This window comes from Equus caballus, chromosome 4, assembly GCF_041296265.1.
Source record: "Equus caballus isolate H_3958 breed thoroughbred chromosome 4, TB-T2T, whole genome shotgun sequence".
NCBI classification, from domain to species: domain Eukaryota; kingdom Metazoa; phylum Chordata; class Mammalia; order Perissodactyla; family Equidae; genus Equus; species Equus caballus.
In genome coordinates this window covers 73,927,421-73,954,572 of record NC_091687.1, presented here as the reverse complement: position 1 = coordinate 73,954,572, position 27,152 = coordinate 73,927,421, and the positions used below count along the sequence as shown (strand labels likewise).

Genomic DNA, 27,152 nt, shown 5'->3' with positions numbered 1-27,152 from the left:
ACAATCCCTGTGGAGGATGACTATGGAGAAGCGTAAACTTGTGGAGAAGCAAAAACAGCTCCCGACCAACGGCATACTTAGAAGCACACACAGATGCTAGTGAGAGGAAAGACTTCTGTCACTGCCCCAGGAGGATGAGGCTTAGCTTGATGTTTAGTGACTCACCATTGAAGAAAACAGAGACTATCATGTGTAACTGACAGGGCACATCAGGAAGGAGCCACTCTTCAAGGAGAAAAACAGCAAGCGTCCCTAAGAGCCTTCCAAGGTTTGAACTACCCTCTATTTCAATCACAGAGAAACCTAGAAATCATAGGGAAATCACAGGGAAACCAGGAAAGCATTTCTGGTGACTCCTAAATTCTAAGTCAGAAACTATGGACTTTGGGGATAGATGGAGCATATCTGTGTCGTTCAGTTGAAGGATGAGATATCAAAGGAAAAGAAGATGTGCGATGCAAATGGTAGATGCCATAGATGGTGTCAAAGAATAGGATAGGATGTCTTGGATTGTGTTAAGAGGAAAGTGTGATTTCCTACAAGGACCATGGTACATCTCACAAAAATAGGCAGATTACGTCTAACCGGAGGGGGAAGAAAAGGGACAATGTGAAACTGTGTAATTAAGGGCATAGTGAGGGTACAAAGAATCACGGTAAAAGAGGTTCCAGTAGCCACAATCCCCTGGGAATAACAGGTAAAAGGGTTAACACTTTTGATCTCTCCTTTAAAAAAGAAATGCACATATACAACCTACTACTTACAACAGAGAAATGATTTTTTTTAGGGAGTTTGGAATTTGGATACCCCAGTTTTGTCATATTTCCCCAGAAGTTACCATAGCCAAATGACAGGGAGTGGGTAAAAAATTACCTAGGAACTATAAACATAAAGAAATGAATTGCGTCTCCCAAATATGGAGAAATTAAACTCATGCATTAGATACAGTTTTGGTGTGTTAGTTTCCTATTCCTACTGTAACGTTTACTACAAACTTAATGGCTTAAAACAACACACACTTTGTATCTTACAGTTCTGTGGGGCAGAAGTTCAAAACACTTCTCACTGGGCTAAAGTCAAGGTGTCAGCAGAGCTGCATTTCTTTGTGGAGTGTCTAGGGGAAAATCCATTTTCTTGCCTTTTACAGCTAAAGACCACCTGCCTTCCTCGGCTTGTGGCTCCCTTCTTCCATCTTTAAAGCCAGCAGGGTAGCATCTTCAAATCTCTCTCTGAGTCTAACTTTTCTAAAGACCCATCTTTCAGCAATTGTCTTTGGCACATACTCTCTGTTCTGAGAAACAAAAGTGTCGTTGAGGCAGGCCAAGAATTAGGCGCTTTGTCCTTAGCTGACTACATATCCAGTTGATATGTAAAGTCCTTATCTCTACTTTTTCTTGTCCCATTTGGGATTTATAATTTTAATCAAGAAAGTGTCATTTGTAACTTCTATCTGGCCAAGATTGTGCTACTCTGAGCTTAATTCTGATCAGCAAAGAAAAACTGGTTAGTGATATAGAAGTGAGGAGAATCTGGGAAAGTCAGTTCATTTTCTGGGGTTCATATTAGCCGGAGAAAGGAGTACAGGGTACAGTTGGCCACACTTTAAGAAAATAAATTTCAAAACATTTTGATGAAAAAGACCTTAGATGTTACAATACCCCCCAGGAAAGACAGAAAGTTCCAAAAGTTGTCTTTGCACTAGAATCCTGTAGTAGGGTTCTCCTAGGGCATTTGACCAAACCTGAAGGACATAGCTAAGATTTGGAATCTAAGTAGATTGATATTCAGTGTCCAATTCTAAGTCATCTGGGGTCCAGACAGAGTTATTTAAGATCTAAAAATTGAACAACTCACTTTTTCCTTTCTCCCCACAGTTCTCTTCTTCCTATTTCCTGAAGACCAAGAAAGGGTGTTTTAGGATAGGAATTTCTTAAGAAAGTAGCCAAATATAGTTTTATATGTTTTTGCTGGATACTCCTCAGTCCCCATTAGCACTTTTGTGTATTTCATACGAGGCTCCAAAAAAAATAAAGAAAGCGAGACAGGGAGGACGGTGAACTAGAAGACTTTTAAAAGCATATTCTGGGAATTAATGCCTCCCCTCCCCCTCCATTTTAGGCCTTAATATAAAGGGAAGACATTTGATGGTTTACCTACTCATTTGACAACTTTAACAAGAAAATCTTACTACAGTTGATGGGTGCCTAGTAGGTTTTATTTCTTGGAACTATAGTGAAAGTATAGTTTAGTATTGACTTTTCTTGAATTGCAAATGATTAGATTCCTTTCACACTTGAAAATGCCGTTTGTATAAAACTTTTCTGCATGCCAGAGCTTACAAAGTAGTACATGGGCCTCATCAAGACTAATAGAGTCGCGTAAATAAGGGATTCTCTTTTCTCTAGAAGTGGAATGAGAATGCAGGGCCATTGGAAAAAGTGTAAAGACTTCAGATTTTTTTAGGTAGGTTTCATGTTGGTTATCCAATATAAAAAAAATATTTTTAAAAATTATCTGAGACTTCAAGAAAGCATTTGGTTAAAAATCCTTAACGTTCCACCGCCTCCAGCCTGGCTTCCTTCATTCCCTCCCTCGTCTCTGCCCTCAGCTGTGTTCCCCTCAGGCTCCCTTTCTCTAAGTGGAAAAACTCAAGAGAGAAGGCCTTTCTTGGTGTCCTCCGCTATCAGGGAGCTTGGAGAGCACTGGCTCAAAGTTTAATAGTTTCACATTTGTTCAGGCTCCATTCTTGGCTCTCATTAAAAGTTTGTCCACATAATTTTTTTAAGTATATAATAGTTAAAACCACGTTAAAGTGTAGTTCTTAAAGAAGTACTTGAAAAGGAGCTTCTTTGGAAAATAATTTCTACATCTTTTCCCAGAAGGGACAAGATAAAATTAAGTGTTTTAGGTAATACATCACTGAATATAGAATTTAAGATGAAAAATATATGTCACCAAAATCATAGTTGTGACCCTAAGTGTTATCTGTGGTGTTTGAAAATAAATGTCAACGTCCATATTTTGGGCGACTCAACATCGAGTTTAAACTTTTTTCTCTTACTTTGTTTCTAAACTTTTCAATACTGGTTAGCATGAGCAAGCACAGTACTGGGGAAAAGGTGAAATTTGGATCTTTTCCTTTCTTACACATCCCTCATCCACATTTGCAAAGATTTTCAGGGGGTGGGGAGCAGGGCCAGGGTGTGTGTCTTGTTTCCGGTGCCATAAGCAGCTGCCGCAGTTTGTGTCAAAATATGGTAGTAGCTGAGTTCTCCTGGTGGCTCAGGGCGAGCACCAGCAGATGGAGTCATTGTAAACTGGACTGTGATGATGTGCGTCCTACTCACTTCCCATTTAAGCTGTGTTAAAATTTGCAGACAGAAGTGTCAGCCTCCATTTCAGTTGCCTCTCATATCCGGTAGAACTCATGGTGTAGTTCATTTATTCATTCAACAAATGTTTATTGTGGGCAGAGACCACTCCAGATATTATGTTAGAAATATTGTAGCAAATTAAACAGATATAGTCCTTGTCCATGGTCTGTTTATAGTGTAGCCTGAAAGCAGACGTTGAACAAGTAACTAGAGTTATGACAGCAGTTGTGCAGGGGCAAGTGTACGCGGTGCCACGTAGCAGGGAGACCTGAGTGAGTCTTGGGGTTCATCCCACTCGCTTAACCTTAATTAGTGATCCATGTGCTGACACAACTCCCAAAGTTGTACTTCTAGGCCAGATCTCTCCTCCAAGCTCCAAAACTGAGTAGCCATCTGTCCTCTCAAAATCTTTACATGACGTCTCACGGGCTCCTTACACTCAGCATGTCTAAAATGGAAATCTCAACTTTGTCCCCCTCCAAGCCTGCTCTTCCCTGTCTTGGCATATGGCAGCACCATCCACCTAGAAACCTGAGAGCTGTTCTTGAAACCCTCTTCTCCCTTTTGCCCTTCATCTCCACCTATCACCAAGACTCCTCTTGGGCCTCCATAGCATCTCTCCCATCTGGCCACTTCTCCCCACTCCACCTGCCACATCTCCAGTCCAAACTACCACCTGGTCTGAACAGCCTCCATTGTTTCCATACGTGTTTCCCATCTCTCCTTTCTCCTGTCCACCTATGTAGCCAAGGTTCTCTTTCAAAAACTCATCCCAGCTGATGTCACTCCTGGCTCCTTGACTCACATCCGCATTGTTTTGTTGTTTTGAGAGTACGCTCCAGGACTGATATTCCAGGCCTCGTGATCTGGCCTTGCCTGCCTGCCCGGTTCCATCTCTGTATTACTTCACTCTGTTTGGAACCCACTTTCTCCTCCTCCTTTCTGAACCTAGTTGATCCCCATTCACCCTTCAGGGCTCAGTTTAAGTCTCATTCTCTCAAGAAATCTCCTGTCTTCCCTCCCCACCCCATTATCACTATTACAGTATGCTTATATTTCTTTGGCTTTTTGCTTCTTGGGTCACCTAACACAACTGTAACTAAAGAATTGGGTATTTAGTTGTTTAATGTCAGTTTCTCTCCCTTCCCACAGAAGGAAAGCCTTTGAGGGCAGGGGCTTTATTTTGATCACAGTTATATGTCCAACTTCCATAGCAGTATCTAATGCGTAGTCGGTGCTGGACAGACGTTTCATGAATGAGTGCTATGGACTGGGTCATGTGCTAGGGCTCAGGATGGAGCAGCAATCGCTATTGAATAAATGATGCTATAAAAAGAAAAGGAAATCTTATTGGAAAAGCAACTTTTGAGCTACAGATGATCACGAATATGACAACAGAATAGTATGGGGTGTGGGAGTCCCAGATCAGGAGCAGAGCACAATTGACAAAAGTAAGAAGTAAATCTAAGGCCAGACCTCCTTGTGTTGGTGGCCCAGTGGCAGGCATGAAAAGAAACGTGAGACTAAATCTCTCCTAAGAGAAGTCAAAAAGACAATGAGGGAAAGCAGACAAACGCTGATAAAGGTGCTTTCCCAGTCGTGGATGCTTTGCATTCCTTATCATTTTGCTTTGGGAAGGATACCCCGTGGTGGAGGTAGCCAGGATGGGATTAAATCCAGCGAGTAATATCCGTAAGCCACACACGGAGATCCTCCTTGGCTCTCCACTGCTGTTTTCCTCTGTGATCCTGACGTTGTCTGCATGAGAATGTAGCCCCTGAATTGTCTGCAGTCCTTTGTGCTCTGAGTGTTGTCTGTCCTCCAGTGTCTGAAAGGCTTGTTTGCAGGTTTTGTTGCTGTCTGTGATACTGGCAGTTCAGTGCCTGGTGGCTTTGATCACAAAGGCCCAGCCCAGCTTTGATTTCAGGTTTTCTGCCATTCTGGTGCTTCTGTGCAGCCAGCAGCTCTTCTACATGCAAAGCTGTGCCACAACCTGACCCCGCCCACCTAGTGTACAATCTCCCCATCCTGGGGCTGCCACAGAGCAGCTGCTTGGGCATCCCGCTGATGTCCAGCCCACGCTGAGGCCTAGTTTGTGGAGAGTGCTGGCAACCCTGTGTCCTACCACAGGACGCACAGACTCGCTCCCTTGTGGACAGAAGCTAACTTCAAGGATCCTAGTCTAAAGCTTTGTTGATAGAGGAGGCAAAAGGTGAGTTTGTGACTTGCCTCAAGATTAACCTCAAGGAGGAAATCTACCAGCATTTCTTAGCTGCCTCTCCCCCTTCCTAGCCCCACATCCATTGGGAATTACTAATGGAAACTGGCTTTATCCACACAAGTGTGTACAGGCAAAACAAAAAGTAAATGAGAGCCTCTCCTTTATACACTCAACAAGACGCACAATGCCATGAGCTTTGCCTGAGATATGGAACATGAGTGTATTGACCCTTTCAAGGGCAGAACCTGCATAACAGATTCTACTGTTAAGTGTATGGAAAGTTAGTGTTCGTTTAACTATGGGTTTTCTTTTTTCTTTGGGCCTGCTTGATGAATTCAGGTGTTTTCTTTTAAAGGTAAAAATTAGCATTTTAACCAGTCAGCTTGTTTGGCATTTACCCCGATTCTCTCATTTGCATTGGCTGACATTGCCCTAGTAATGGAGAAAAAGTAAATGGGATAGTCATGTATTTCTTCTTATACACACCACACTCGAATTGTTTCCCTTACTTACTTTTTTGCAGTAGATATTTTCTTCACAGTTGGTTGCAAATTGAATTTTTAGAAATCAGATCCCACTGATTCCAGGAACATATCAGATAAGCTTTATCTTCCTTCCTAATTAAACATCGCCAGGCAGGGACTCCTGTCATTTAAGCTTTCAGTTTCTTTTTCTTGGTTCTTTTTGTCAAGTAATTGGTTTATAAATAAGTATTTAAGTTCCCTGGTCAGTCTTATGTTTAAGCCTGAGATGGATTATTTCACGAGTGTGGATTTTAATACTTTGTGTTCGTTTTCTTAAAGTGAAAAATGCCTGTTCCTTACATGGGTTGTTTTGATGGTAAACCCAAAGCCAGACCTCCTTGTGTTGGTAGCCCAGTGGCAGGCATTAAACGAAATATGAAACTCCAAACCACACTCATAAAGAAGTCAAGAAAACAATGAGATAAATCAAACACTGATAAAGGCACTTTCCCTGTTGTGAATACTTTGCATTCCTTACAGCTTTTATCAGGATACAGAATCAGATATTCTGTTACCTATGGATATACCTTATTACACTGGCTAGAAATCCAGTACAGTGTTGAATTGAGTAGATGAAATTGGCCATCCTTGCCTTATTTTTGATCCTAAGGAGAAAGCATTCAATCTTTCACTATTATGATAGCTAAAAGTAGGCCTTTCATTAATGTCTCTTATCAATTTGAGGAAATTGCCATCTATTCTTACCTTTCTGACAGTTTTATCATGAATGAATACTGAATTTTGCATGTTTTTTCTAGATCTTCTGCTAATATGGTGAATTACGTTGATTGATTAACTTTCAAATGTTAAACCAACCTTGTATTCCCAGGACAAATTTATTTAATCATAGTGTTTTATATTTATATATAGATATATATATAATATCTATATGTAAAATATATTTATTTTGCTAAAATTTTATAAGGCTTTTTGCATCTATGTTGATGAGAGATATCAATCTGTAGTTTTCTTGTAACATCTTGGCTAATTTTGGCATCAATAATGCTGGCCCCATAAAACAAGTCAGTTGGGTTCCCTGTCCTGTTTTCTGGGAGGATTTGTGTAGATTTGATATGACTTCTCCCATAAATGCATCATAGAATTCATAGAAGCCATCTGGGCCTGAAATTTTCCTTGTAGGTTCTTAACAAATTTGATTTCTTTAATAGGTATAGAGTTCTTTAGGCTGTCCTTTTTTTTTTAACGAGTCAAGTGGAATTATAATTTATGCAAACTATTTATAAGACACATGGGTTTTTATAAACCAAGAATAATCTATCTGAATTGTTTACAGATGACATCTTTTAGAAAACCGAGCACAACAGGGAAAGAAGTTGGGCATTTGCAAGGGGGCACACCCATAAATGATATGATCATTATGGACCTATAATAAATAATAATTTTGTGCTTGAGACATCCTGTTGAAAAATAAACACTCAAGACAACAAGCATACCTTCTATTTTGTTTTCAAAAGATTGAAATATATACTGAATAAGTCAATTTTTAGGTTACTTATCACCTTACTATTTCAAATACTTATTTAATGGCAAGTTCGGGATCCATGTAAGACTCCCAGTTAATGGAGGATTGATACATATACAGTCACAATTCATTACTGATGGATTCACTTACTTGTGAAAATTTACTTGTAACCTCAAAATCAATATTTGTGACACTTTCATGTTCATTTCTGGACATGCACAGAGTGGCAAAAAATTTGAGTTGCAAGATGCACACATTCCTAGCTGAGGTCGAACAAGGCGGTGCTCTGCCTTCATTTCCACTCTCATATGGAGGTGACCAGAGGCTGGAGGCAGCAGGGGGCAGTGCCGTGCAAGAAGCTCCAGCTCTGGGACCTGTTGACAGAGTTTGAATCCCATCTCTGGGCCCTGTTTGTGGGGTAGCCTCAGGCGAGTCACTTAACACTTCTGATCCTCGTTTTCTCTTTTGTAAAATAAACAAAAGAGAATCTGCTTGAGTGAGTTGTTTAAAGGATTTCAGATTATAATCTATGTAAGATTGTACAGGTATATATATATTTCCTCTAAGAGAAATGATTCAATTTTTGCTGTTTCATTGTTCCCAGTGACTTTTTAGAACTTAACTACCATGAATAACAAGAATCGACTGTATTTATTTTTCCTTCCTGATGACAGTATACAAATACGATTTTCAGATATTAAATAAACCTTGCTTTTAGGGTGAAGCTCATCTGGTCCTGAAATAATACATACTTTATATATTGGTGGAATTTATTTGCTAAAGTTTTGAAAAAAGGTTTTTGTATCTATAGTTAGTAAAGGGATTTTTTAAAGGTGTGTAATCTCACAAGTTTAGGAGAATGATAGAGAAGATGACAACATTTAAGAGATGTCAACAATTTTTATAAAGATGAGTGGCAACTGCCCGCAGACAAGAGAAGGCTGACCCATGGACAGGTGTGTGGAGCTGGGGTGGAGCCAAGAGACAAACTAGTTTACACTGCAGAACCACAGACAACTCAGGGCGGTTTCAGAAAGGATCAGGAATTGAAAATACCAGATATCTCTAAAGATTAAGAGTGCTAGAAGTAGGGAAATTGGTTAAAAAAATCTTTAGAAGGAACAGTTAGCACCCTGCCTCAATCCCCACCTCTATTTTAGCAAGAAAATGGAAAATTTACTCTCGAGAGAAAGTGAATGAGACATGCCTGGATTGAGAAGAATCAGACACTGCTAAATTTGGGGATGAGGTTTCACACTATAAACAGGGCCTCACAACTAAACCTCTTCCTTTCTTGATTTCAAATTACAAAAAGATAATGGGTTCATGCTCCCCAGAGAGGAGATTGCAGATTCCTCTCTAGAGAAACTGAGCAGCCCACGAGAAGACATTTCAGATTCTGAAATTTGGGGGTCCCCTGATGAAAACATCTGGTTGCCTCCCCTCCCTTCGGCGAAGCTTCACCAGTCCACAGCTTGCCCAGACACACAGTGTTTTTTTTCCTCTTAGCATTTTAGTACCTCACTTGTAAGGATGAATGGACAGCAAAAGATCACCAGGTTCTGGAGAAAAATCTCTAATGCGAAAGGCAGAGGCCAAAATGAAGAAACAAAAAAAGAACTTGAAAGAAAAAGATAATTCAGGATGAAGAAAAAGTCAAAAAATATCTCTGTTTGCCCCAGAAAGATAGTGCATTCATGAAACAAGAATGGGAAACTATAAAAAGAGATCATCTAGAGAAATAAAGAGGAATGGCTGCATAATGAAAATGCAAAACATCTTGTTTGAAAATTATTAGGAATTACGTGATGGTGCAGCAGAGCGTTAAACCAAGCATGGGGCTTTCCTGAGCACAGAGACCTGTGTGACCACATGGGTTGCACAGCCATGATACTGGCCTTAGAAGTAAGAAAGAACTCGTGTAGATTAAATATAGGATTGCATAAATATGAAAATTGAATAGAAGGGTTGGAAAATAAAGTAAGGAAATTGCCCAGAAAGTTGGACAAAAAGATGAAAAAATGTTCAAGAAACGTAGAAGATAAACGTTTAAGAGATTCATGACATGAATGTAGTCAAAGTTCCAGACAGAGGACAGAAAAAATAGTGGGAAGGAAATAATCCTAGAAATACTTCAAGGCAAGTCCCCAGAAGTAAAGGACATGGCTTTATAGATGTAAAGAGCCAAGTCAAGGCACTTATACTTATGAAATTTCGAATTAGCAGGAATAATTTCCTGAAAGCTTTCAGAGAGAGAAAAGCAAAAATAAAACAAAACAAATCCTGTCATGGACAAAGGGTTGGATTTCAGAACGGCAGCAAATGCAAAATGTTAATTTAGCCAGAAATTGTAATATAACTGCTTTTGAGAGGCTAGGGAGAAGAAAAAGGGGCAAAAAAACTAAAGTCTCATCTGCTATAGTAGGAAGTCAGTAGATAATCAATCTCAATGAAAAACTAGGGAACAACAAGCGAAGCGTACCATTTAGATATTTAGAGATAAGCAATTAAAAAATAAGCCTATTTCCATAAAAGAGTCAAAGGCCTCTTGAGTGCAGGAATCACAGGTTGGGGAAAGGAGCTACTGTTTTTCAATATCAACCTTGTAGAACTAGTACCTTTTCAACCACATATGTTAATAATTTGACAATTAAAATCAAAGAGTAGATAAGGATTTGCACGAGGTTTGCGTGGGACTACAGATGTTACACTAATGCTTCTTCTCTCTTCAGATTCCAGGTACATTCTCCTGCCTGTCGTGTTACATCACCTCCACATGCACTTGCAAGAACAGAAGGACCTGATCGTGTGCGCGCGTATCCTTAGCAACGTATTCTGTCTCATCAAGAAAAATAGTTCAGTAAGTAAATACAGATCACAGTATGTAGTTCCCATCAAATGTCTTCTGGAAATAAAGTGTTAAAAGTCTTCAAAGAAACCAGCTAAAGAGTAACCCTCTGAGGTTCTCACTTTTATTTCCAGCTGGTTTGGACTTGATGCTTTTCCTCTGAAAGAATTTTTTTAACCTGTGGGATTGCTGTAACCCCAAATAACCTGGGTTTCCTAAACTTATATTTCAAGAAAGAACTGAATACTCAGGGAGAAAAATTAGAAATCTCAAAGCCTCCCACATGTGTCTTTAATCTTGATGAATGCTCTGTGGCAGGAATAAATTTCTACTTGCACAGTGAAGTCTTTTCTGGCCCATTCTGTGAAAGCCTGCATGATGATGCTCAGAACTTGGCCATTGCCCTTGGGCCTGGTCCTGTGGACATTGCGGAAGCAGAGGAAAGTCCCAGGAGCCTGGGGGTATCTTGCACTACCACCATTATTGGGCCCCAACGGTAATCACTAAATGGTTGTGGCTTTGCGAATTTCTGTTGGTGTTCCTGACTCTTGATGCAATGCAATTGCGTTAGAGGATGCAGTGCAAATAGAGAAAAATCACATGCTTGCTTATAAATGGGGGAAGCTCAAGAGTATTCATGGCTCAGGTCATGGCTCAGGTTTCATCTGATGTGAAATCCCCCTATGAAGGATGTCCTATTCCAATTCTGTCAATCGGCACCTGTTAATTAAGCATTATACTCATCTGTAACAACTTTTGCAAAGCAGGGTTGGCCAGTGAGTACAGAGACTCCTGCTTCTCTACCTCCCTGTTATTACTATGCTGCATTTTCCCCATTTTTGTCACTCTTACTTATGATCAGCTTATAAAGAGCTCAGCAGTCAGCTGGCGTGGGACCCTAGTGGGAGTGGTGGAGATCGGGCCCCAGTCCTGTGGGAACAGAGTTGGCACTTGAGAGAAAAAGGCCAGGAGCTCTGTGTCTGTAAGTATAATAATAGAGACCAGCACGGTGAGGGATGATTGAGTTTTACGCACCCCAATGATCCCAGGCCCCAAGGGCAATCTGGGACTGGGGAGAAGAGTGGTGACAGTGGAGGACATTAGTTCTGCTTTAAAACTGTCTCCACACAGATCAGTAAAGCATGGCTATGCCATGCCTAGTTAGAATGGTTTTGCAAACTCTTAATTGCTAAGAGTAAAAAGTAAGTTAGAAAGTCGCTGCAGAAAACTGAAAACTTCAGGTGGTAGTGGAGGTGATATTTTTTTTTTATTTCTATTTCAGTTTGGAAGTTGCAGTCAATTTTTGGACTTATCTGATAAGGAAATCAGAGCAGAAACTCTTCTCTGGGGGAAAAACCTTGGTATTTTTCTTGCAAGAAAGTTTATCATAAAATTCTAGCCAAAAAGCTCTTTCACACTTACTCTTTCTGGAAGGTTTCTTTGCAAAGGCACTCTCCTTGGTAGGGAGCATTTGTAGCTAGCATTTCGTCTGGTGCAGATAGAATAAGAACTCAAATCCACGACATACAGTCATTGCAGAGCAATTCGGGTTGCTCTCTCAAGTCCTGGGGTCTGGGTTAGTATTAATTTTGCTTCAGGAAAGTGGTCCCCACCATGACCACTGATATTAGATCCAGTCTGTAGCTAATGATACTCACCTAGACTGAATGCTATTTGCTAATCTTCACATGTATGATTTTTTAAAATTCGTTTTTATAGGAATAGGCATTAGCACTTAAAATAGAGCTTTGGAAATGACTCCTGCAACACCAGTGATGAGAAGAATAAATGTAAACACAACCTAAAATAGAAAAATATCTCATAGACTTTTAGAACCAAGAGGGACTTTCAGTGAGGAATCAGGCACAGAAAGGCAAACTGACTTGCCATGGTCACATGCTGTGTTAGTGACATAGCTGATGCTCTGAATTAGTCTGGTATGCTTTCTAGGGCATCACCTGACATTTTTTTTTTTTTTTTTTTTTGCTAAGGAAAATTCACCTTGAGCTAACATCTGTTGCCAGTCTTCCTCTTTTTTTTTTTTTTTTGGCTTGAAAAAGATTAGCCCTGACCTAACATCTGTGCCAATCTTCCTCCACTTTATATATGAGTCACTGCCACAGCATGGCTGATGAGTGCTGTAGATCCAAGCCTGGGATCTGAACCCACGAACCCAGGTCACTGAAGTGGAGCGCATCAAACTTAACCACTATGCCACAGACCAGCCCCTCACCCGACCTTTTTATTTGTATCTCAGGTATCCACTGCACTGCCAAGTTGTGTACTCTTGGGTAAGCTGTTAACTTCTCATGCCTTTGTTTTCTATAAAAGGTCATTTACATAGATGACTTAAATGACGTCCAGGTCTGTCAAGCTCTTGAGTTCTCTAACTTGTTGAATGTATATTTGGAAATGTGCTTTGTCTCCTTTTCCATTAAAGAAGGATTAATATACATACTAAGTCACAATTTCCTGAACACATTATTTTTTTCTCTTAAGGAAAAATCAGTATTGGAGGAAATAGATGTGATAGTGGCCAGCCTGCTGGACATCCTGCTGAGAACCATATTGGAGATCACCAGTCGACCTCAGCCATCTGGCTCCTCAATGCGGCTCCAGTTCCAGGATGTCACTGTAAGATCATAAAGCAATGACACATGAAATAGAGCCTAGTTGCACTTGTTAAAGCTTCTGTCACTTTAAGGGTGACTTGCTGTAAGAATCTAGGAAATCTGGTCTTGGGAGAATGGCCTGTATGCATCTCAAATATAAATTAGGTAACCTTCATTTTGCTAGGAAAGGAGGAGAAGAAGTATCTTTGTTAAAAGACCTTGGATTAGGACATTTTTACTTTCAGAAAGTCTAATTTGATATTAGCTCTTATTTTGCCCCCTTTAAATGAACCCATGATTCTGTATCCCCAGTCATCTTGATAACTTTTCAACCTCTTTTCATCCATTGAATTGCCTGAGGAAGTGAGAAGAGTAAAATGGAGAACAGTCACATGCAGTTGTAAGAAATAACACAGAGATCACTTCTGGAGAGGGGTGGAGCAAAATGGCGGAGTGAGCTGACCCCGGATACTCTCCCCTCCAAAATACAACAAGATTGGAAGAACTGAATTTCAGAGAATAAACATAATGCCAGCTCGTTAGAGACCTACTATACCAAGAAGGCGGAGATCATAACCCTAGCTTTACCCCTTTGGAGGCACTGGAATGGTAGGAGAGAACATCGCTCCCTCCCCTAGAGTCTGCGAGCGCTGCTGCGCAGGTCGGGAAGGAGCGGGGGAGGGGCCGTGCGACCGGGGGATCATCCAGGACTCCTGCCGCTGATTCAGTGGAGACCCACTGACGGGGGGAAGCTTCCATCCGCGGGGACCCTATAAATCAAGGGCCTTGGGAGACCAGAGAACAGAACTGATCTGAACCCAGACCAGCGCGTGTGAGTAAAATCCCCTCCCCCACAGCAAAGCCAGTGGGCGCAGCCATCTTGCCCCGAAGGCGGAGAGCTAACATGCCGCTCTCGACCCCCATCTAGTGGCGACAGGCTGTAACTGCAACTGAATTCTACCACCATGCGGAAAAACCGCTCCTCTACCATCCAGCAATTTATAAAAGCCCCAGACCAGAAGGAAAACAATAAAAACACAGAATTAAGTCCTGAGGACTTGGAATTAGGTAAACTAAGTGATAATGAATTCAGAGCAGCTATAATCAAAAAACTCAATGAGGTAGAGAGAAAGATAGAGAAACAAGCCGAGTTCTGGAGTTACTTCACAAAAGAGATTGAAATCATAAAGAAGAATCAAACAGAATTACTTGAGATGAAAAACACAATGGACCAGATAAAACAGAATACGGATTCCCTGAATGCCCGTGTAGACAACCTGGACGAGCAAATCAGCATAATCGAGGACAGACAGGCTGAATGGCGCCAGACAGAGGAAGAAAGAGAACTAAGAATTAAAAAAAATGAGGAAAATCTCAGAGAGATAATGGATTCAATGAGGAGTAAGAACATAAGGATCATAGGAATTCCTGAGAATATGGAAAAGGAAAATGGAGCAGAAAGTGTGCTTAATGAAATTATTGAAGAGAATTTCCCAAATCTAGGGATCAACGGAGAAATGTGTGTAGAGGAGGGTTTTAGATCTCCTAGATTTGTCAATGTAAAAAGACCCACCGCACGGCACATGATAGTAAAGTTGGCATATAGGAATGATAAGGAAAGAATACTCAGGGAAGTAAGAAAAAAAAAAGAGAATGACCTATAAAGGAGCCCCTATCAGACTGTCAGCGGATTTCTCTACAGAAACCCTACAAGCTAGGAGAGAATGGAGTGATATATTCAAAGCTTTAAAGGATAAAAACCTTCAGCCAAGAATACTCTATCCAGCCAGAATTTCCTTCAGATATGAGGGAGAAATTAAATCTTTTCCAGACAAACAAAAGTTAAGGGAATTTGTAACTAAAAGCCCTCCATTACAAGAAATCCTCAAGAAGGCTCTCATACTTGAAAAAAGAAAAAAGGGAGAAAGGGGACACAATCCACAGACTAGGGAGACCGATGGATAGAACCAGAACAGGATAGCAAATATTCAACTATAGCATTAGGGTAAAGGTAAGGAAACTACCAAAGCAAGGACGATCTTATCACTCTAACTACAAATTCATAAGACGAGTTGGAATAAAAAATGAAAATAATTATTTAGGAGGGGAAGAGCAAAGGGTCTAAATCAGTATTGGTCGAGTAAGTAAGAGACCACCAGAGAATAGACTATATTATACACGAGATTCTAAATACAAACTTCAAGGTAGACACTAAAATAAAGTACAGAACAGAGTCACAAATCATAGATAAGGAAAAATCTAAGAAACCCAGCATAAGAAATTGCAGTATTAAATGGGTAGTCTAAAGCACACAGGAAAAGAAACTCAGGAAAACAAGATAATGAGCGACAGATTGACAGCATTAAGTCCATATGCATCAATAATCACTCTCAATGTGAACGGATTGAACTCTCCAATAAAAAGACACAGAGTGGCAAAATGGATTAAAGAACAAGATCCAACAATTTGTTGCCTCCAGGAAACACACTTCAGCTCCAAGGACAAACACAGACTCAGGGTGAAGGGGTGGAGGACAATACTTCAAGCAAATAGCAAGGAAAAAAAGGCAGGTGTTGCAATTCTCATATCAGACCAAGTGGATTTCAAAATAAGACAGGTAAAGAGAGACACAGAGGGACAATATATAATGATCAAAGGGAAACTTCATCAAGAAGAAATAACGCTTATAAATATCTATGCACCCAGCACAGGAGCTCCAAGATTCATAAAGCAACTATTAACAGACCTGAAGGAAGATGTTAAAAACAACACAATAATAGTAGGGGACCTCAACACCCCACTCACATCAATGGACAGATCATCCAGACAGAAAATCAACAAGGAAATAGTGGAGCTGAATGAAAAACTAAAATAATTGGACTTAATAGACATATATAGATCACTCCACCCTGAAGGAGCTGAATACACATTCTTCTCAAGTGCACATGGAACATTCTCTAGGATACACCATATGTTGGGAAACAAGGCAAGCCTCTACAAATTTAAAAAAATTGAAATAATAACAAGCATCTTCTCAGATCATAGTGCTATAAGGCTAGAAATTAATTACAAGAAAAAAACTGAGAAAGGCACAAAGATGTGGAGACTAAACAACACACTACTGAACAAGCAATGGATCATTGAAGAAATTAAAGAAGAAATAAAAAAATAAAAATGATAGCATGCCATACCAACTCATATGGGATACAGCAAAAGCTGTATTAAGAGGAAAATTCATCGCAATACAGGCACATCTTAACAAACAAGAAAAATCCCAAATAAGCAACCTTAAAGCACACCTAACTGAACACATTCTATGAGGCCAACATCACGCTGATACCAAAACCTGACAAGGACACCACGGAAAAAGAGAACTACAGGCCAATATCACTGATGAACATAGATACAAAAATTCTAAACAAAATTTTGGCAACCAGAATTCAGCAATTCATCAAAAGAATCATACATCAGGATCAGGTGGGATTCATACCAGGGACACAGGGATGGTTCAACATCCGCAAATCAATCAACGTGATACACCACATCAACAAACTGAGGAATAAAAACCACATGATCATCTCAATAGATGCAGAGAAGGCATTTGAACAGAGAAAAAAGAACAAATGAAGCCCAAAGTCAGCAGAAGGAGAGAAATAATAAAAATCAGAGCAGAAATAAATACTATTGAAACGAAAAAGGCAGTAGAAAGGATCAATGAGACAAAGAGCTGGTTTTTTGAGAAGATAAATAAAATTGACAAACCACTAGCCAGACTTACAAAGAAAAAAAGGGAGAAAGCTCAAATAAACAAAATCAGAAATGAGCGAGGAGAAATAACAACAGACTCTGCAGAAATACAACAGATTATAAGAGAATACTACAAAAAACTATATGCCAACAGAATGGATAACCTAGAGGAAATGGATAAATTCCTGGACTCCTACAATCTCCCACTCACTCAAGAAGAGGCAGACAATTTGAACAGACCAATCACAAGGAAAGAGATTGAAACAGCAATCAAAAGCATCCCAAAGAATAAAACCCCAGGACCAGATGGCTTTCCTGGGGGAATTCTACCAAACTTTCAGAGAGGATTTAATACCTATCCTTTTCAAGCTATTCCAAAAAATTAGGGAAGATGGAACACTTCCTAACACATTCTATGAGGCCAACATCACGCTGATACCAAAACCTGACAAGGACACCACGGAAAAAGAGAACTACAGGCCAATATCACTGATGAACATAGATACAAAAATTCTAAACAAAATTTTGGCAACCAGAATTCAGCAATTCATCAAAAGAATCATACATCAGGATCAGGTGGGATTCATACCAGGGACACAGGGATGGTTCAACATCCGCAAATCAATCAACGTGATACACCACATCAACAAACTGAGGAATAAAAACCACATGATCATCTCAATAGATGCAGAGAAGGCATTTGACAAGATCCAACAGCCATTTATGATAAAAACTCTGAACAAAATGGGCATAGAAGGAAACTACTTCAACATAATAAAGGCCATATATGACAAACCCATAGCCAACATCATACTCAATGGGCAAAAACTGAACCCCATCCCCCTGAAAACAGGAACAAGACAAGGATGCCCTCTATCACCACTCTTATTTAACATAGTACTGGAGGTCCTGGCCAGAGCAATCAGGCAAGAAAAAGGAATAAAAGGAATCCAAATAGGGAGGGAAGAAGTGAAACTCTCGCTGTTTGCAGACGACATGATCTTATATATAGAAAACCCCAAAGAATCCATTGGAAAACTGTTAGAAGTAATCAACAACTACAGCAAAGTTGCAGGGTATAAAATCAATTTGCATAAATCAGTAGCATTTCTATACTCCAGTAATGAACCAACAGAAAAAGAACTCAAGAATACAATACCATTCACAATCGCAACGAAAAGAATAAAATACCTTGGGGTAAATTTAACTAAGGAAGTGAAGGACTTATATAATGAAAATTACAAGGCCTTTCTGAGAGAATTGGATGACGACATAAGGAGATGGAAAGACATTCCATGTACATGGATTGGAAGAATAAACATAGTTAAAATGTCCATTCTACCTAAAGCAACCTACAGATTCAACGCCATCCCAATCAGGATCCCAATGACATTCTTTACAGAATTAGAACAAAAAATCCTAAAATTCATATGGGGCAACAAAAGACCCCGAATTGCTAAAGCAATCCTGAGAAAAAAGAACAAAACGGGAGGCATCACAATCCGTGACTTCAAAACATACTACAAAGCTACAGTAATCAAAACAGCATGGTACTGGTACAAAAACAGGTGCACAGATCAATGGAACAAAATTGAAAGCCCAGAAATAAAACCACACATCTATGGACAGCTTATCTTTGACAAAGGAGCTGAGGGCATACAATGGAGAAAAGCAAGTCTTTTCAACAAATGGTGCTGGGAAAACTGGAAAGCCACATGTAAAAGAATGAAAATTGACCATTCTTTTTCACCATTCACCAAAATAAACTCAAAATGGATTAAAGACCTAAAGGTGAGACCTGAAACCATAAGGCTTCTGGAAGAAAACGTAGGCAGTACACTCTTTGACATCAGTATTAAAAGGATCTTTTCGGACACCATGCCTTGTCAGAGAAGGGAAGCAATAGAAAGAATAAACAAATGGGACCTCATCAGATTAAAGAGCTTCTTCAAGGCAAATGAAAACAGGATTGAAACAAAAAAACAACCCACTAACTGGGAAAAAATATTTGCAAGTCATATATCTGACAAAGGCTTAATATCCTTAATATATAAAGAACTCTCACAACTCAATCACAAAACATCAAACAACCCAATCAAAAAATGGGCTGGAGACATGAACAGACATTTCTCCAAAGAAGATATACTGATGGCCAATAGGCACATGAAAAGATGCTCGTCATCGCTGATCATCAGGGAAATGCAAATAAATCAAAACTACACTAAGATATCACCTTACACCCGTTAGAATGACAAAAATATCTAAAACTAATAGCAACAAATGTTGGAGAGGTTGCGGAGAAAAAGGAACCCTCATACACTGCTGGTGGGAATGCAAACTGGTGCAGCCACTATGGAAAACAGTATGGAGATTCCTCAAAAAACTAAAAATAGAACTACCATACGATCCAGCCATCCCACTACTGGGTATTTATCCAAAGAGCCTGAAGTCAGCAATCCCAAAAGTCCTGTGCACCCCAGTGTTTATTGCAGCACTGTTTACAATAGCCAAGACGTGGAAGCAACCTAAGTGCCCATCAACCGACGAATGGATAAAGAAGATGTGGTACATATATACAATGGAATACTACTCAGCTGCAAAACAGAACGAAATCATTCCATTTGCAATAATATGGATGGACCTTGAGAAAATTATGTTAAGTGAAATAAGCCAGCAAGAGAAAGGTAATCTGTGTATGACTCCACTCATATGAGGAATTTAAAACTATGGACCAAGAACAGTTTAGTGGATACCAGGGGAAAGGTGGGGTGGGGGGTGGGCACAAAGGGTGAAGTGGTGCACCTACAACATGACTGACAAACATTAATGTACAATTGAAATTTCACAAGATTGTAACCTATCAATAACTCAATAAAAAAAAATGGGAAAAAAAAAATAACACAGAGATATCCCTGTGCCTTTTACCCAGTTTCCCCAATGGTGACATCTTACAGAACTCCTTGTGCAGAGCTGTAGTACAATGTCACAACTGGGATATTGACGTTAATGCAGTCAAGAGAGAGAGTGTTTCCATCACCCTAAGCATCCTTCATGTCCTTTTATAGCCATTCCCTCCCATCGCCTTAACCCCTGGCAACCATAAATCTGTTCTCCATTTCTATAATTTCGTCATTTCAAAAATGTTATATAAGTGGAATCAATAGTTTGTTCCTTTTTATTGCTCAGTAATTTCCATGGTATGGATGTACCACAGTGTCTTTAAACATTCACCCATTGAAGGGCATCTGGGTTGTTTCTGGATTTTGGCTATTGCTAACAAAGTTGCTATAAACATGTGTGTACAGGTTTTTATGTAGGCATAAGTCTTCATTTCTCTGGGGTAAATTCCTAGGAGTATACTTGTTGGATCTTAGGGTAGTTGCATGTTTAGTTTTTTAAGAAACTGGCAAACTTTTTTCCATAGTGGCTTTACCATTTTACATTCTTTCCATATATTTATATTATATACAATATATGAATGATCCAATTTCTCAATATTTTCATCAGCATTTGGTGTTGTCACTCTTTGGGGGGGGGTGTAGGGAGGGGACAATTCCCATAGTTATTTAGTGATATCTTATTGTTGTTTCGATGTACATTTCTCTACTGGCTAATGATGCTGAACATCTTTTCACATTCTTAGTTGCATCTGTATCCTCTTCAGTGGAATGTCTCTTCATGTCTTTTTATTACTTTCTAGTTGAATTACTTTTTGCTATTGAGTTTTGAAAGTTCTTTACATGTTCTAGATACTAGTCTTTTCTTGAATATGCAGTTTACAAGTATTTTCTCCCACTCTGTAGTTTGTTTTTTATCCTATTAACAGTCTTTTGCAGAGCAAAGGTTTTAATTCTGATGAAATTCAATTTATCATCTTTTCCTTTTATGGATCATACTTTTGATGTCAAGTCTAAGAACTCTTTTGTCTAGCTCTGTACCCTGAAGGTTATCTCCTAGTTTTTTTCCTGAAAGTATTATAGTTTTTTATTTTACATTTAAGTCCATGAACCATTGTGAGTTAATTTTTGTATAAGTTGTGTCAGATCATTCTAACATCTTTATCATCTCATGTTGACATCTATTAATTGTCTTTTTCACTCAATTTGAGATCTTCCTGGTTATTGGTATAATAAGTGGGGTTTGATTGAAATCTGGACATTTTTGTAATATAAGACTCTGGATCTTATTTAAACCTGTTTTAGCTGGCTTTATGTGACACCACTTGGCAGGGGAAGGGGTATGGTGCCAACTCATTACCAGCAGACGGAGGTAGAAGTCCAGTCTCCCCACGTTGTCCTCACTGACACTGACTGGTGGGCTGAAAGTGCCTGCTCCATATTTGGCTTTCTCTCACATCACTCTGGAGAGGGAAGTTGGGGTGTCTCGTCACAGCCTTGGGAGGGTGGACATCTGGGCTCCCCTCTTGGCCTTTGCAGGTGTAGGCAATGCCTGTGTTTTGTGGTGTTCAGCTAGAGTAGAACAGTTATTGCTAAATGTTTTGCCTTGTTAAACTCTCCCTTTTCTTGTCCTTTGGCCAAGGAGAGTAGGCTTTTGTTGAGAATTTGTCTTGTTTGCAGTTGCTGGTGTTTCAAGGTGCCCAGCTTCTTCAGCTCCAGGTGTGGATAGCCCCGGCACAGAGAAAACCCAGAGAACTCTGCACCGTGTCCTTCCTCAGGTCCCCAGGTCCCTAGCCAGGCTGCTCTCCTCTCCACCTTTCAGAGTCCTCCTCTGTTTATTTTATGTATAATATTGAGGGATTTTAGTTGTACTTAGTAGGAGGAATAGGGAAAAGTATGCATTCTTCTGCTTCCCAAAAGCACAAGAAAGTCTCCTTCATTATGTTTTAATGGTAACATTTTAACTGCTTCCTGGCAATACAGTTCTAACATGGTTCTAAAATTATAACAGCCCAGCACACAAAATCATCGCAAATACTGGATATGGTTAAAGACCGCCTGAGGTCAAAAGCTAAAAGACTTTTTCAGACTGCTTTGTATCTAGAGGCAGGGTTGTCACTGTCAAATCTCTCTAGGTTGTGCATGGCCCTTAGGTCTTCACAATGTAATAATCAAACTAAGAGATTTGAAGAAGTCATCGAATCAGGTTTGTGGATGGGGTTGGGGGTAGGGCAGGAAGGGTAATTGTCCAGGGTTCTAAATTTTAGGAAAATCACATAAAGATAGACCTTCCCCCGTGGAGCTATGTTGTGCCCCTTGCTGGTGAAAAAACAAACTCTCTCAAGGTGCGTAGGATGAAATTTCCTAGGCAAGACACACTTAAATTATTTGGCACCTTTGATTTTACACTTTAAGACACTTTTTGGTGAGTAGTCGGGCAGACCTGGTTTGTATCCTCCTCTGGCCCGGGATTAGCTGCGTGCTCTTGGGCAAATTACCTAAGATCTCTAAGCTTCTGTGTCTTAGTCTTTGAAATAGAGAAAATAATTGTACTTATCTCAAAGTTAGTGTGAGGATTTCATAAATCTGTAAAAGTGTTTAAACAGTATCAATAAATTTTAGCCATTAGTAATTGTGGTAGCAACAACGGTCACAGTAATATTCTTCTTATTATTACAGAAGTGATAATTGGATTGTTGTCCTTATAACTGATTTTATGGTGAGAAGCATGCTGTGGTCATTCACAAAGTCACTTCTCCCTGGGCACTGAAGACCTGTCTAATATCTTCATCATTTTCTCACATAGAACCGTCGCTCTGAATAGGGAGTCTTGACATGGCGGACCTACACTGAGCACTTTTCAGTCTTTACAGAAAATGTGCCCACAATAAGTGAACATGCTGTGAGTAGAAGCATTTCCCACAGCATGTCATGGTGAAGTGTTCCAGTTCTCTGTAAGGTGCCATGGCTGTCACCCTGCCTTCCAGTAATGCCAACAGGAGGACTGGCTTCCCCTGTATCATAATTCCAGATAACAGCAGCCTTATTTTTACTATTTGAAAGGACTGTACTATTTGTTCTTCTAACAACTGTTCTTTGAACTTTAAAATGCTCTCTCTCACTGGAAAAAAAAAAGCATCACTGTAATCGATTCCTTTCAAAAATCTAATTGTACATGGAAGCAGATTTTATAAAGCAGCATATATGGCCGTGTTGTTCACACCCTCAAGTAATTGGACTCCAGAGTTCCTTACAATTTATAAATGCTTCTTTTCTTTGCACATAATTATTTTAAGCACCATTTATAGTGCAAATGACTCAGCTCAGCATAGGCCATATCTAAGATACAAGTCTGGTGTGCTTATCCAAAGTTTTCATGCACTATGGGCTTGTGGTTGGGGAGGAAGAAGAATGCAGAACTCTGTAAAAAGAGATTTCTGGAAAAATTTTGTGCTTATGTAAAATATAAGGTTTCTTGAACACTCTTGTTGTAGCCATCTAATACTCTTATCCACAGGTATTGATAGAAATGCCCATTATACTTAATCTATACGTAAAATGGATGCAAGCTACAGAAGCATATAGAATTCCAAAGGTGATTTGTATGTAAAAATTTCCAGTACCAAAACTAAGTGAATCTTGGCCAACGATGGTTTTGTATTTATTCTTTTTAACAGATTGTGAGTCTAGATTTTTTATATAGACACTTAAAATCTCTTAAAAACAAAGAAAATTACATTATGGCTGAAAAATATGTCAGTAAAATATTGGATATCTAGGCTTCTTAACAGGGCTAACTAAATGTACTTGGAGTTCCTAAATAGATTAATAAATAAAATGACATTATAGAGTAGATGTTGGGATTGACAACATGTCGTAAATGTGCCAAGATTAGATGTCAAGGTGTTAAGTTGTTTGCAATGGGCTTAGACCAGATGTGACAGATACAAATAGTTAATAACCTGAATTCAAAGACATGTTCTTCTAGGTACATTGACTGCAAAGACTTAATAAAAGTCTATTCATTTTTGAATGATTTTTCTTATTACTAAAATTATTATAAATAATATGTCGTTCTTCCAATTTCAAGGTATTTCACTATTCACAGAATGGTATGTTGAAATAAATTTAGGAATATTAATCTGGTAGCTGTGGTGGAGATAGTGTAGATAGGATGTAGAAAAACTAAGAGATGAGAAATTAAATAGATTTCTACCAATTAGATTACATTTTTAACTCAAGACATAATAGAGAGTTTAAAAAGTACAGACGTTGGTTATCAACTGACATATTCCTATATGCCTATTTATATTTGAAATATAAGCCCAAAACTCAGATATGTCTCCTCTGTAAAGTCAAATCAGTCTGAGCAGTAGGAAGAAGAGCCAGAGATACCTAGGTTCACATCCAGCTTTACCATTTTCTAGCTGTGGAACCTGGGATAAATATCTTAGCATTAACAGATCTTGCTGTAAAGTGAAGTTAATAGTATACAATTTGATACATTTTGACATAATTTGTATACTGTGAACCATCACCGCAGTCGGGATGATGAACATGTCCATCACTCTCAAAAGTTTCCTTGTGTTCATCTCTATTCTCTGCCTTTTGCCCCTTCATACCACCTCGTCCCCAGGCAATCTCTGACCTGCTTAGTGTTATAGCAGGTAAGTTTGCATTTTCTAGAAATTTATATGAATAGAATCATACAGGAAGTTATTGTTGTTGACATTTTTTGGCGAGGGGGACAATCTGACTTGTTTTCTTCAATATGATTATTTGAGTTTCATCAATGTGTGTATCAATAGTTCATTCCTTTTTAATGCTGAATAGTGTTCTGTTATATGGATATGCTACAATTTGTTTATTCATTCACCTGTTGGTGGACATTTGGGTTGCTCCTGGTTTTGACAATTCTGTTTTATTTATCTATTTTTGGGGGGATACTAATAACATAGTATCTTAATTACCATAGCTTTCTAATAAGTCTTGAAGTCACATAAGTCCTTGAACTTTGTTCTTTTTTTTCAAAGTTCTTTTTACTATTCCAGATCCTTTGTATTTCCGTATGAATGTTAAAATCAGCTTGTTACTTTCTACCCCCAAAAACCCTGCTGTGATATTGATTGAGATTGCAGTGAATCTACATACCAATTTGAGGAGAATTGACATCTTAAAAATAGCAAATCTCCCCATTCATGAACATAGTATCTCTCTCCATTTATTTAAGTCTTCCTTAATTGCTCTCGTCAATGTTTTATAGTTTTCAGTGTGCAGATCAGACATATCTTTTGTCATTTATATCACTAAGTATTTCATTTATATCACCAGGTATTTCAATGGTATTATAAATTATATTATTTTAGATTTCCATTTCTGATTGTTGATTTTTAGGATATAGAAGTAAAAATGATTGTTGTGCATTGATCTGGTATTCTGGGACATTGATTAACTCACTTGAGTACTTCTTGTAGCTCACTGTAAATTTCATAGCATTTTTTTATGAACACAAATATGTTGTCTGTGAATAAAGACAGCTTTTTTTTTTATTCCTTTCCAATCTATATTTCTTTCTTTCTTGTTCTTCCTTCATTGCATTGGTTAGAATCTTCGGTATAATGTTGAATAGAAGTAGTAGACTGTTTAAGCTTTGAGATGTTTGAAAAGTCTTTATTTTTGAAAGATTTTTGCTGGTAACAAATTCTTGGTTGATAGTTGTGGGGTTTTTTTCTTTTAATACTCTAAAGATTTTGCTTTACTGTCTGCTAGCTTGTATTGTTTGCAGTGAGATATCTGTCATCTTTATCTTTGTTCCTCTATATATAATGTGGGTTTTTTCCCTCTAACTGGTGTTAAGATGTTTTCATCTCTGGCTATAAGCAATTTTATTATGATGTAGCTTGCTGTATTTTTTGTTGTTGTTGTTTTTCTTGTGCTTAGGGTTTCTTGAAGTCTTTGATACATAGGTTTATAGTTTTCAAGAAATCTGAAACTTTTTCCCCTTATGTGTTCAATTACTTTTTCTGCCCCCTCCTCCTCTTCGAGGTCTCCAATTACGTATGTATTCTGCTACGTGAAGTTGTCCTACATTTCATTGATGTATTTACTTTTCTTTTTTTCCTTCCTTTTTTTTTAGTTTTTTCTCTCTTTGTTTTATTCTGAAGAATTTCTATTACTCTGTCTCAAAAGTTCAGTATTCTTTTCTTCTGCAATTTCTAATCTGCCATTAGTCCCATTCAGTGAATTTTCATCTTCCACATTATAGTCTTCATCTCTAGAAGTTCAATTTGGGTCTTTTTGATATCATTCATGTCTCTAATTAACATATTAAATCTTTCCTCTTGCTTCCTGAATATACAGAATACAGTAATAATAGCTGTTTTAATGTCCTTAACTGCTAGTTCTAATATCTGTGTCATTTCTGAGTCTGTTTCTGTTGATTGATTTTTTTTTCCTCCTCATTTGCATCATTGTTTTTTCCTGCTGCTTTGTATTCCTGGTAACTTTTTTTTGAATGCTATTCATTGTGAATTTTATCTTGTTGGGAGGTGAATATTTTTTATTCCTAAAAATATCTTTGAGCTCTCTCTGGAATAAGGTTAACTTTCTTGGGAGCTGTTTGATTGTTTCAGGTCTTGCTGTTGATCTTTCTTAGGTAGGCTCAGAGCATCATTTATTCTAGGAGTAATTTTGCCTGCTACTCAGGAAAGATCTTTTTAGTAGTCTAACTGATGCCCTGTTAATCATGAGGTTTTTCCAGTCTGGCTGGTGAGAAAAGGCGCCATTCCCAGTCATGAGTGAACACCAGATACTGTTTTCTCAGTCCTTTTGGGTAGTTATTTTCCCACCCTTGGGTTGTTTCCTCACACACATACACTAAAATATTAATAATTGTTCCCTTAAATTTTCCATTTTTTGTGTTAAGTATCAAGAGTTTCTTTGTTCACTAGCAAAGTATTATGTTGAGTTTAGAGGATGTTTCTGTGAGCCTGTACTGGTTAGTTTCTTAAATATTTGCTCTAATAATTGTGTAGGGGTAATTATTCTTTGTATCTGCATGTTACAAATTATTATCCACTTGGAAGGAGCCAGCCAGCATCTCTGATCACCGCGACATGGCCGTTAAGTAGCATCCTCAGGCCTCCTTTGGCAGATGGTAGTGATACGTTTGGCTGTCCTGACTTAGCTGCCTCTGTTGGAAAATCCCACTTCTGGGGGCTTTCAGTCTCTAATTGTACATGTGAGCCATATAAATGCAAAGAAACCAATTCCCAATTAAACTGCATTTCTATAAATTTACAGTTACCACTGATTGCTTCTCCTATTGTGTTTGTATTGTTTTAAATGTTATTGCTCTAATTAAAAGCAGATAAATTCTTTGCTGAGCACAAAAGGTCGCATTGAAAACATAAATATTTTAAATTAGAAGTACATTGAGAAATGCAA

General features: G+C 38.7%; 1 protein-coding gene across 7 annotated transcripts in view; it reads left to right on the top strand.

Annotated features, from left to right (window-relative positions):
* Positions 1 to 27,152, top strand: part of DOCK4 (dedicator of cytokinesis 4) — a 435,623-nt gene that overhangs the window by 310,198 nt on the left and 98,273 nt on the right. For all 7 annotated transcript variants that reach the window (XM_070264886.1, XM_070264887.1, XM_005609313.4 and 4 more), the window contains exons 24-25: positions 10,335 to 10,462; positions 12,950 to 13,084. In XM_070264886.1, coding sequence (XP_070120987.1) covers positions 10,335 to 10,462; positions 12,950 to 13,084 — 263 coding nt within the window. The remainder of the gene's footprint in view (positions 1 to 10,334; positions 10,463 to 12,949; positions 13,085 to 27,152) is intronic.